The 11,624-nt window shown below is 39.5% G+C and overlaps 2 protein-coding genes across 2 annotated transcripts; both read right to left on the reverse strand.

The window, feature by feature from the left end:
- Positions 1–1,698: 1,698 nt before the first annotated feature.
- LOC131775648 (uncharacterized) lies at positions 1,699–7,559 on the reverse strand. The gene is made up of 5 exons (XM_059091760.2): positions 7,402–7,559; positions 5,060–5,229; positions 4,030–4,230; positions 3,720–3,819; positions 1,699–3,173 (listed from the first exon to the last, which is right to left on the reverse strand). The coding sequence occupies exons 1-5, from the start codon at positions 7,475–7,477 to the stop codon at positions 2,926–2,928; spliced, it is 795 nt and encodes a 264-aa protein (XP_058947743.2). The 5' UTR covers positions 7,478–7,559; the 3' UTR covers positions 1,699–2,925.
- Positions 7,560–8,824: 1,265 nt separating this feature from the next.
- LOC136282004 (uncharacterized) lies at positions 8,825–11,624 on the reverse strand. Its single transcript, XM_066169082.1, has 4 exons — positions 11,388–11,624; positions 10,562–10,738; positions 9,995–10,094; positions 8,825–9,104 (listed from the first exon to the last, which is right to left on the reverse strand). Exons 1-4 carry the CDS (start codon positions 11,424–11,426, stop codon positions 8,953–8,955), a joined length of 468 nt encoding a protein of 155 aa, XP_066025179.1. The 5' UTR covers positions 11,427–11,624; the 3' UTR covers positions 8,825–8,952.

Below are 11,624 nucleotides of genomic sequence, written 5' to 3' on the forward strand. Positions count from 1 at the left end.
TAAAATATCTTTTGGGAGAGTTATTGATTCGAAGAAGACGTTTATCTAATTTTGTCACAATTTTTCTTCATCTCCAAGGAAAGAGTCTTGTTAAGTTCATTATAAGGAGTATGTTAGCGAGAAAATCGGTAATTCTCGCAGTTGGGATAGTTATTGTCAGGCTTGTTTTTGGCCTTACCCTTCTGTTCGTCAATGAATCTGCGGGAGAAGGTGAGTAAAATATGAAATATTTTTATCTTCTAAAAATCGCCATAACGATACAGAAAATGTTCAAATGCTGATGACTTTAGGTTCAGAACACTGATAAATAGCTTTAACTTTAACAGAGAAGAGAGTATAGAATGAGTTTACTCTATTCTGTGTTGCTTTTTATTCGTCAACTTTGGTGAAGATAAGCGGAAGCGCGTCTTACAGAGTTTGGAAAATTCTAGCTGGAAAATAAAGCTTTTTGCATCATGTTGCCTCTCTCTGTCTAAACAGAACAACAAACTTGATTTGCTTTTAACTGAAGAATAAAGCAGCATTCGATTTCACTTAAAAACAATTTGCTCTGGGTCAATTTACCACTTCGTCTTGAGCTTCGTTCAAAAACCGTACGACTTTTGACGAGTGGTTTTTTATAACTCCTGGCAGAAAAGTTAGTTGTGACAGCCTGTAAATACACTTTTCTTCGCCATTACATCTGCGCATAGGCGAAAACTTCAGGCCACCGACTGCTTCTCCCCTCTTGAGTAGATATCCGCTGAATACAAATTTGGTCCTACGCTTATCGCTTTAAGCGGTAACTTACTTAAGGGCCTCGTTGGAGGGAGCTACTGTTAAATAGTGCCCAGTCTTTTAGGAGACTCGAGCTTACCCAGCCATTACACATTCGTGGTAGGAAGGTTGATGACGATACATTTTATATTTTGTCACTGTTGGTTTTTTTTTTTTTTTTTTTTTTTCAAGTTATTTAAAATTAAACCGTCAGGATGATGAAAAACTTCCAATTCTTGTATTCTGTCGAGATACTCTTTGCAATTTCGTGTTAACAGAATTTACATCAAGCAGTGGCCAAGTGTCAAATGAAAGAGCTGCCAGTGGCAACTGGTCTGACGAGTTCTGTTTGCCCGATGACGTTGATACTCTCAGCCACACATTATCACCGGTAATCTACACGGTGATTGGAGGAACCGGTATGCTAGGAGTCCTTTTGTTGACCTACGCATGCTACAGGTGCCACAACCGAAGCTTACGTGTGCAGCACGCCCGCTACCTGGCTACTTTACCTTCACCGCCCCAGTTCCCTACTGGAGCAGCTTACATCTACAGAGATGATCTCAGGATGATTTTGGTGAATCAAAACTAAATCGTGTCTAGAGTAGTAATCTTCAGAAAGGACCAGAAAAATTTTAGTAGCCATTTCATATCTCACAAGAGAATATCGAGATTTCTCGTGAAAGTTGGGAACGTTAGATTGAAAATATAATGAGCTGCAATCTGAAAAAATTCTAGAAAAGAATCCTAAGAACTTTAGGCTTCCAGAGAATTTGAATCCATGCCTCCCAGAGACGATTGATGGTGATGCCAAACAAGTATCTAAAGGGCATGGGTTCCAATCCTATTATAGCCTGATCTTTTCGTCTCAGCTTTTTCTGCAATTGTCTCAACTGCAGTTCATCCTTTAGGATTATTTCGTTTCTTATAAATATCCATAAGTCAAAATGTGAGTATCATTTATTTGTAGAAATAACTAGACTAGTGACAATCAACAAATTAGTAACCATTAATGATCATTGATATGTAAACAGCCTGCCTATCAAATGCTAATAATAACCATAAGCTGAGGTCTCCTGCACGTGGTGACGTAAGAGCAATAAAAGGAAATATATAACAAAACTGCGCGCACAATCTGATATGTGTTGAAATACTTGTGATCTGTGAAAAAATTCCCTGTATCAAATATAGTCACCCATGACTAATTCTAACAATTTTAATCAATATACAAAGTATTATCATGAAAAGCAAAATTCATGGGAGAAGATTTTTACTTAGGAAAAACATCAAACAAAATGTAAAGAACTTCATGACCTCTCTATTAGATATTCTGCAAGCGCAACTCCATAATTACACAAAAAAATCGACTCCGTTGACTTGCGCTGATCGGCATCCTATTTTATGGGATAAAAAAGTTTGCGGGACGGAAACCCTTTTTGCAAATTTCCTCTCAAGTTCACAAAAAATTAGTTAATTAGAAGTAAAAGAACCATCATCCTTTACAACTTCAGTTACGGCACACTCTATTGGGTCAAAACATTAAAAAAAAACCCTAAAATGCAATACTAGCTACTTAAAAACTACTGAAAGTTCTTTAATGGACTTACGGAAGTAAGGTTTTGCGTCTTGGTTCGCGGGATTCTATTTCAGGAGGTTTTTAAATTCTTTGTGAATTGAGGACTATCTGCAAAATCCACATGCGGAAAAACTCATTAAATTTCTATACTTCATGGCATGAACAGTATATCTCGGAAACTGAGATGACCTCTTCACGAACTCCATGAAAACGCTAAGATATGTTCGATTATGATTCCTTAGAATGGACATCACTGGTTTCAAAACTGACCTGCCTGCTAAATTACGATCGTGTAGCCTTTGCTAAATAATAGAACATTCAAAAAAAATAAGAGAGAAATGAAATGAACGATATGTTATCACCCTGCTAAGGGGCCTTGTTTGGAAGAATATGATTAGGAATTCTTCTTTGTTTAAAGAGGAAAAATTGAAACTTGAATGTTGAGTAACCCCTTCCCTTGTTTCCTCTCCCCACCCCCCACCCCTTCTGTATGATCCTTTTTAACTGCTAGGCAAAAATTCACACACAATTTTAGTTTTTATCTGAAAAGGTGGTCACGTTTTCAAAGCATGCACAGTGAAGACGGCAAAGACTTAAGCCTCGTTAACAAACGGTTGCATGGGGACAGTAGTCTTAGTACTGGTTGCCATGACAGGAGGCCCCACACTAACAGGAGGCTGGATAAACACGGTTCCATGATTGGGCCGAGCAGGTTTGCAACAGCCGCAGCAGCCGCAGCAGCAGCAACAGGTAGAGATGAGGATGATGAGTACAAGAATGGAGCCTCCGACCACAGCTCCTCTTTCCATATCGTTCATATTGTACCACAAGGCGAGAATACCTGAACCAGAGGAAGATAATACACGTTCAGCTTTGATCAGACACAAGAAATGGGTAAGGGGAAGGTGAGGCAAGAATCTTCCGCTCCTCGCACCCTACCCTTCGTCCATCTTTAACTCCTGTCTTCCCCCCATTCCCCCCCCCCCCCCACCTCTAATAACAGGCATTGTAGATTAATGATGACGATTGCCCGCATTTGTTTTTATTTCCTTCTTCCTTCTGTCTCCTTCCGTACCCGATTCTTGAGGCGGATTGCCATCACCTCTTCTCCCGGGCTTCCCCTGAGCACCCCCCTTATTGTCCACGGCACCATCCCCTATTCTCTTTGGCTCCCACCTCTTGCTCTCCCAGGCCCCCAATGAACGCCCGTCCTCCTCCCTTTTAAATCAACCAGGCCATTCACGAGATTCCCTTGCCCTTTCACTGAATAACAATTATTACTGAATAACAAGAAAGGTTTAACACTTGTCGAAAGTGTCCTATCGAGTGGTGAAAGAAATCCATTTGTTGGGAATGCTCTTGACAGTTTACATACATCATCACTTACCGCAGGCGTTGGTGTTAATGGGCAGGTTACCGTCTATCACAGGTAGTTTCACAGGATAAACTCCTTCATCCCCAACCTGGCCCCCAGCGAGGAGCTTCACCTGCAAATAGAAACAACAATTGTTAGATTCTTTACATTTACCAAATTAACCTCTCTTGCCCCAAAATGTGTGATTCAGTCGTGATATTGTGAGGAGAAATTAGACGCTAGTCACTCTTAGATCAAAGGGCTAGGATGAAAGTTGCAGAACTTAGACTGGGAATAAATTGTCTCATGTCAGTCACCATGATATCGTCAATCCAGTACTGACCGTAAGTTTCAATTCATCGCCGTTTGGAGTGAGAGAGACTTGAACGTACACACCAGCGGAAATTGGGAGAACTGGTACCGACGCAGTGAATCCTGGGACTTTTATGATGTCGTCACTGGTGTAAGTATGAGACCAGGAGATATATAGATCAGGTACATCCATTGAGGCTGTTACACTGATTGGGTCATCGCACTTGTTGACCTAATGGGCAGTTAAATAAGTTAATTTTGCGCTTTTTCGTGATTTTCAGATCAAAGCGGGTCGATTGGGGCCGTTAGAGAAAGAAAGTTGTCAGTCGCTTCCCCTGAAGTTATAGAAAGACGCTTGTTAAATTTGAACTTCACATTGGTGTGGTTCACCAACGAGTTCTCTGTTGCTTAACCATTTACACCCTAACATCAGTATGCATACTCTCCTTACTGATCCCTATATATTTTCTAGGGTGCTGAAAGGGGAATTTGTTTAATAATCAAGAGCTGCTTAAGTCGGTGATCATTTTTTTATTCTCATGACCTTCATGTGTGATTCAGGGGTGATATTGTGAGGAGAAATTATATACTTGTCACTATTAAGGGTTAAAGCAGAGCATCAAAGAGCCAATTTGTTGTGTCTGAGGTTCGATTTCTCACCGCGAATTCAGCTTTTTTTCGTGCTTTTTCATTTATCTGACTTTCACCCTGATAAATTACTAATTGTCTCAATCTGTTTCACATGGTATTTGCCGTTTTGCCTTTTTTTTTTGTAACGGCACGCATTACTTTTCCTGTTAGAGTTTGGCTTACATCAATTCCCTTCGGAATACTCTCGCGAGAGGGACTGGGATGAAAACAGGATCTCAACTCATCAACTTAAAAAAACAGATGAGCAAGTGGAAAAAAACAGATGAGCAAGTGGAAAAAAAAACAAACAAACACGAATTGTTTGTCGTAGATTAAGTTGCTAATTTAGCTTTCCAATAAAGAATTACTTAACAGCAGAAATTCTAGATCTTTTTAATGACGTTTCGTTTGTAAGGGAAGCGCAAACTTACCTTTAACTTCAGTGTGATCGGCTTTTCGACGAAATTTGTTTTGCACGTGATTGTGCTGCAATCATCACTCATGCTGCAACCATCATCAAGTGTGGAGGTGCCACAGGAATCGCTACCCTGAATGGTTTGGTCATCCCAATCACTGTCGCTGTTCTGATCTGAGAAGTCAGCTAAAAATAATAATATTTCTATTAAGCAAAACTCCTTTCTGAAGCTATATAAGACTATAGATTGTACTGATTGTCTCAAAAAGGTTATGAGTTTTCATTCCCTTTCTAACTTTTACTGTAAACCAACCGCTGGATCCCTTTTTGTTTCGTTATTAACCTTTTTTAATTCGCTAACCCATGCCAACCTACTCACAAACTAACTCTTCCTTCTATTCTAAATCAATACGTATGACGGAGACTGGGCCTGAATGTAGTCGAGTTTTGATTGACACTGCACATAAGTGCAGTCATGCATGTTGCTTTTGAGGGAGTGTTTTTCTTAGGAGTTAAAACAGTTGTGTTTACAGAAAGAAAACTTGTGATTGTGACTCCGGGATACCTATAACATTATTACAAAGGTCTTCAGGAATATACTAAAATTCAGTTTTCTAAAAATCAGATTTTTTCCCGTCGCATTTTTGTCAAGAAACATATTACGGATGACATATAGATTTTATCATTGCAACTGCAGCGATTTCTTCGATGTGCAAGGTCTTCTGAGGTAAAATTAAATTTATTCAGAGTTTAAATCATCAGACAGGGAATGACAATTAACAAACAATGAAAAATTCATGATACATTAGGTATTTTATGATCGCTTATCTTTTACGATGCAGTCCGGGCAGGCAACATCAATTCATTGATCAGTTACGACCGACTAGAGGGTTTGTGCAAAAAAATTTTCGCTAACGCTAATACATCCTGGTACTAAGCGCTGCAAACAAACTAACGCGACTAATATGCAAAAGAATGAAATGTTCCGATGTGATCAAGATGATTTGAAAAAGCTTTGAAATAAGTGGTTGTTTTACTATTCCGCCAAGCACTTTTTCAAAACAATCGGTTTACGAAGACCAGTATTCGAGTTCAACGGATGTAATCTCTAGTTTGTTCTAGGTCACAAGGAAACTGAGACGGTCGCACCAATTAACTTTTGAATGATATTATATAAGGTTTCTACTCCTAATATCGACAAAACATTAGTGATTTGCGGTCCTCAATAAATTCGCTTGATTGTAGTGTCGCAATATAGTGCTGAATTCCAATGAATGGTCACAGTGGTGGGTAGAAAAGTTAGATTAAGTCTACTGACGTCGATCTATTTCCTTTCAAATCTTTCTCATTTTATTTATCTTACCTCTGTAGGGTTTCATGTATAATGCAGGTACTTAAAAATTTGGCGATAAAATTAATTTTGCTTTTCATTTCTCAAAACTTCTTTGTCGCGCAATATGGATCTGGAAAAGACCGTTCTTTCTAGACTGTGTTCAACGACGATTCGGTCGGCGAACCCTGATCGGCAACGTGCATAATTAATATTCTCGCTCTGTTCTTTTCTAATCCCGCTCTAGTTTTCTAACGAGTCACTCGAACGATTAAAAATGAAGTTTAATCTATACAGAGAATAGTTTGGACGGCCATTCCTTTATTTGGGGATAACAGTTTTGAGGAATACATTCTATCAAGAAGCATGCATGTATGCCGTCAGACCGATATGACGCATCAATTCCGAGAATTAGAACACTCTTGAAATTCTTCGAATTCGTTAGGAGTTTGCGGAATTGTGTCAATTATCCTCGATTGAATTCGAAATATCTACAAGTTGACCCTCTGCTTTGAAGGTTTCTACGTTTAATGGAATGAAAATTATGTGTTTTCATGCGCAAACGTTTCTCGATAAGTTAAAAAAAATACTGGTCAATAAATAATAATGGCTGACCCGACCACAGATGTTTCGCCCCTAACACAGGACTTTGAACTGACGTTAAGTTTTGCGTTAGGAATATTTTCCCTGTTTTCATTTGGTCTTCTATCAAATTAAGACTCTACATACGTAACTGTAACCAGCTATAGACCTTCTGATTTATAAGACTTCAACTTTCGAAAAGATTCAGCGTTGGCGTTTCCACGAAATGTGCTGTTATTAAAATACATAATAACACTGATCTCGTGGCTTTTCCCACCTTATTCGACTTGTTTGGCCCCTCGCTAATTACACAATTTCATTCAAATTTTCCTCCAAATTGAGAATCAATCACTTTTTATCATTGAAGAAGAGAAATATATCAGAGCTTCCACAGTAAACATATAAACGACCAAAAAAAAAGATCACATTGAACATTGAATAATTACCTGCAGTTGTGAAAATCAGCTGACTGAAAAGAAGAATAAGAAAACCTTTGGTCAGAATAGTTCCAGACGCAATCATTTTGAACGACGAAGAGATAGAAAGCCTCAATGTTTCTGAATGGCGTGTCTTTTCGGTACCCACGCTTCGGCTTAGCGACAGTTTGATTGACAGCAATTCTGGTATTTTCCAGTAGGACCGGTTTTTTATTGCTCGTAGAAGCGAGGTTGTGTTTCTCGGAATTTGGGAATACAAAGGCATCGTGCCAAGATCGACTTCTGCCTGATTGTGGGAGAACTGTATACTTCCATAACCCGCGCGATAATGTCGCTCACAATCGGGTACGGGCTGTAGATTACTCTCACAGAAAAAGACAGTAGGTAATGTTTCGAACACATTTATTTTCCTTGGCTGCAATTTAAAAAACTTCCAAAAGTAAAATTGTTCTTCTAATTCGTCGAATTTCACAGCATTTTCCTCGACAAAAACCCAATAGCTACCTGCGCATAAAAAAATTTCCTCTTCATTCGAAGAAGCCGGCCGGATGAAAAGAAGAACGAGAAAAATTTGGGCCAAAACAGTTCCATGTGCAACCGTTTTGTACAGAGAAGAATTTAGCAAATGTAACAATTTGATATACAGTGTTCATCTACCTTTAAATTGTATTATTAAAAGTAACTTCAGAATTTTCATTCGACTTGTTTGGTTAGTGTTCCCGGAAGCTTAATCCCTTTTCTCGGAATTGTGTCGTAATGCAAAGCCTTACTTCCGGTTATGATAATACTATGGCAGCATCCTCGTTCCCAAGGTCCTTTCTCCTCCTCAAGAGAGGAACCTGGGAACCAGGTTGCTATGGCAGTTACTCCTTTGCCAGTTCATTAACATCAGCTATAAATGGTTATCTACCGAAAAGACCACTCATTATTTATTGCCCGGGGGGAGGGGGTTAGAAGCATTTTGGGGAATCACATGATTTTCGGGGAGAGTGGGGTGGGAATCAGTTGTCTTGTCTCAAGAGATTTTAGTCTCTTGGTTGTCTCTAACAGAACTTATAGGGGAACTATTGAGAATTGACTGCCAATGAAGAAAGATCATTAGCATACTGCAAAACCTTAAGGGCCTATGGGGGGATTGGGTAAATTTTATCATGAACTAACCGAAATCCTCCCCGCCCTACTCCCCTGACGACAAATAATGAATGAACAGTCTCCAATTATCGTCGAACTTTCAGCAGAATTCCGCTGGTGATTCCCGCAGGAAAGAGGAAAAAATCCAACAACAGTCGTAAATCATGACAGCGATTCACCATTGATTGATAATCATTTTAATAAAACTACGCTATTACTCCTCAAACTGAACTTTTGATACCTGAACCGACCTTAAACCGTTTGAGTGAGTCAGAGGAAAGATATCAGAAGAAGTCGTTCAAGGAATAACTTAAGTAGAGGACCGAGACTATAAGATTTATTTATTGTTAGTTTTCATGCCTTCAACAAACTACACTCAATGGTTCTTTCGCCGGATAGGCATCAACTGCTGATGTCACAACTGTAGCCTCACCGACAGCGGCAGCGGCAGCTGCAACAATTGGATCGCTTGCAGCAGCAACAGCAGCTGATTGAAATAATAAACAAAATGACGAAGAGAGGGCCACCAATTACAGCCCCTTTTTCAGTATCGGTCAGTTTATGCCACCATTCGAAGTTGCCTGCGACAAAAACCGAGACACAGTAAGAGACCGTTTGAGGCAGACTCATCTCCACGTTTTTTTTTTGTTTTTTTGTTTTTTGTTTTCCTGTCATTATCAAGTTTTCTGAGCAGTTATTTCGTCAATTTCTCCTATTTGAAAAACCACTCATTTTCCATCTCCCGGGAGGGGGGGGGGGGTGAAGGGGAACAAGTGCAGGATTCTGGGGGATTACGTGGTTTTCAGGGGGGAACGGAGAGGATATCAGTCGTCATAAACAGAGTATAAAGGGGGAACTTTAGAAAATTGACCACCTGTTGACTGCCAATGGAGTGGGGAGGTCAGAAAGATGTTCAGTACGGAGCCTTACGAGTTAAATGTTATGGTGACACAAATAAAATCCTCCGAGCCCTAACCCCCCGGATAATATATAATTACTGATTCCTCACAGTGATGAGGTTACGGATTTCTCATAGTGTTTTCCCCTTGATGGTCGATTTTCTGAATTTTTTTTAATGGCAAATGGATTTCTTTCGACGGAGTCAACCACAAAGAGTAAAAAGTGTCTCCAATATCGATAATCTTGACTATCTACCCAGTTAACACCGAATTATCCATAATACATTCCTCAAGGTCATGAAGGCTATAAATACGGGATATTCTGATCCAGTCATCGGTGGCCCCGTGTGAAACTTTCATAGGAGAAAAGCAAAGTCGATTACCACTGAGAGTAAAATTTAACTCGCAAATTCAGTGGCTCTGAATTTTCAAATGTGTAGTAAATTGTTTTAATATTTCAAGGTAGGTTCTTAAAATGTGGGATAACTTCATATAAAACATAAAAAACCTAGGTATGGTTTTTCCCAGGAACAGATTGTGGCGGGGCTTCTGAAGGACTTATAACAACTTACCTCGTTCGTCTGACTTAAACAGAAAGTTTCCCTCTATAACGGTCATTTCTGTAGGATGAAGATCTTGACCAGAGGTCTTACCCCTGGCTAACAGCTTTACCTATTGAAGGTAAAAACTATAAAATCAGCGGCTCTAAGAGGCAAGAATAGTGTTACTTCTGGCGGTAACACGTGTTGTACAGTTGCACAGCGTGAGAATATTGCACGAAACTCATTCTCAGTTTTCACCCGCTCTATTTATGATCAATAAATGACGAAACTCGACCCGGTAGAATTGAGTTTCTGGGAGAGGGTTCGGAAGCAGCTTATGTAGGCGTTTGCCTTAGCAAAATAGTGAATTTACCCAGGTTAAGATTTCTGTAACTTTTGGGATCGAAAGAAAACTATCTAAATACTTTTTATTCTCAACTTCCTGTAAAACTGGGGCGGGTATAAATATAAGTAAAGCGTATAGTCGTCAGTAATTAAAATTTAAAGTAATTTTAAGGGTTCATTATAGGCGAAATATGCTTCTCCGATTGGCTACACTCTATTACCGTTCATGATGACCCCTCAACGAGCACTTACATTTAAACGGAGGTTATTGCTCTTTTGAGTGAGTTGCACTTGAACATAGACACCCGATGAGTTACGACCGGAGACTTCCTGGGTGTCGCTGAAGGAGAAAGTATGTAACCATGAGATTTGCAGATCAGGTACGTCCATTGAGGCTGTTATACTGATTGGGTCATCATACCTATTGACCTAACGGGCGATAAGATCATGTTTAGTTTATTTATAAAGGAGGAAAGACTGTTAATTAACCATTGCCTTCGTTCTTGTTGTTCTTCCTCTGTCGTGTCAGGAACTCATTCCCTGATCGTGTGTATTTTTTGTTTGTAGTTCTTTTAGTTACTTCGTAGACTGATCATCTGATTTTTTACCACAATTGGCAGTAATGTTGCAATCTTATCGGCCAATTTGCCGTCAGTGTCGACAGACAGACAGACAACGCCGCTCGTGTCAGCGTGTCGCGCAATACCTTTCTCAACTCTCAAATATGGTCACGCACTAAAAGAATTTTTTATTTGACGTCGATATTGTGGTAAAAAACAAATCGACAGTGCATGGTCAATACTCTTGTCGACAATGAAGTTCGTCATCGCAGTGGTAAAAATTTGTTACAACATTTTGACCACTTTAATTACGAACATCGTTGTCGATAAAAGTAGAGACCACGCAGAAAACCTGTCGATTTGTTTAATCGAGCACCTGTTTATGGGTATAAACGGCTTGTATTGAGTATAAACAGGTGCGTGAGAAGTCTCAATTAAGTGCCACTGGCCAGTTTCTGCAGAGAATGAATTCAAAACAAAGCAAAGACGAAAATCGCAAATCTAAAGCAGGCAATCACCTTCAAATCCATTGTTATCGGATGATCGACAAACGTCATGTTGCACGTGATTGTACCACGATCTTCGCTGATGCTGCATCCATTATGGAGTGTAATGCCGAGATCACTGTATAAGATCACCTTCGCTTTGTCGTAAACATTAAAACAAAAATGTCAATAACTAAAAATCGCTAATATGTAGTATTAATATTGCCAAAGAGATTTTCCCTTAAACGAACGGAAACTATTTGTACGGTC

The sequence above is a fragment of the Pocillopora verrucosa genome, chromosome 6, assembly GCF_036669915.1.
Source record: "Pocillopora verrucosa isolate sample1 chromosome 6, ASM3666991v2, whole genome shotgun sequence".
In the NCBI taxonomy this organism is placed as follows: domain Eukaryota; kingdom Metazoa; phylum Cnidaria; class Anthozoa; order Scleractinia; family Pocilloporidae; genus Pocillopora; species Pocillopora verrucosa.

Coding starts and splice junctions, on each gene's coding strand:
- LOC131775648 (XM_059091760.2), bottom strand. CDS start 7,477: ATGATTGCGTCTGGAACTATTCTGACCAAAGGTTTTCTTATTCTTCTT. Junction 4,231..5,059: donor CGATCACACTGAAGTTAAAG/GTAAGTTTGCGC, acceptor ACTGCCCATTAG/GTCAACAAGTGCGATGACCC. Junction 3,820..4,029: donor GCGATGAATTGAAACTTACG/GTCAGTACTGGA, acceptor TTCTATTTGCAG/GTGAAGCTCCTCGCTGGGGG.
- LOC136282004 (XM_066169082.1), bottom strand. CDS start 11,426: ATGACGTTTGTCGATCATCCGATAACAATGGATTTGAAG. Junction 10,739..11,387: donor CGATAACAATGGATTTGAAG/GTGATTGCCTGC, acceptor ATCGCCCGTTAG/GTCAATAGGTATGATGACCC. Junction 10,095..10,561: donor GCAATAACCTCCGTTTAAAT/GTAAGTGCTCGT, acceptor TACCTTCAATAG/GTAAAGCTGTTAGCCAGGGG.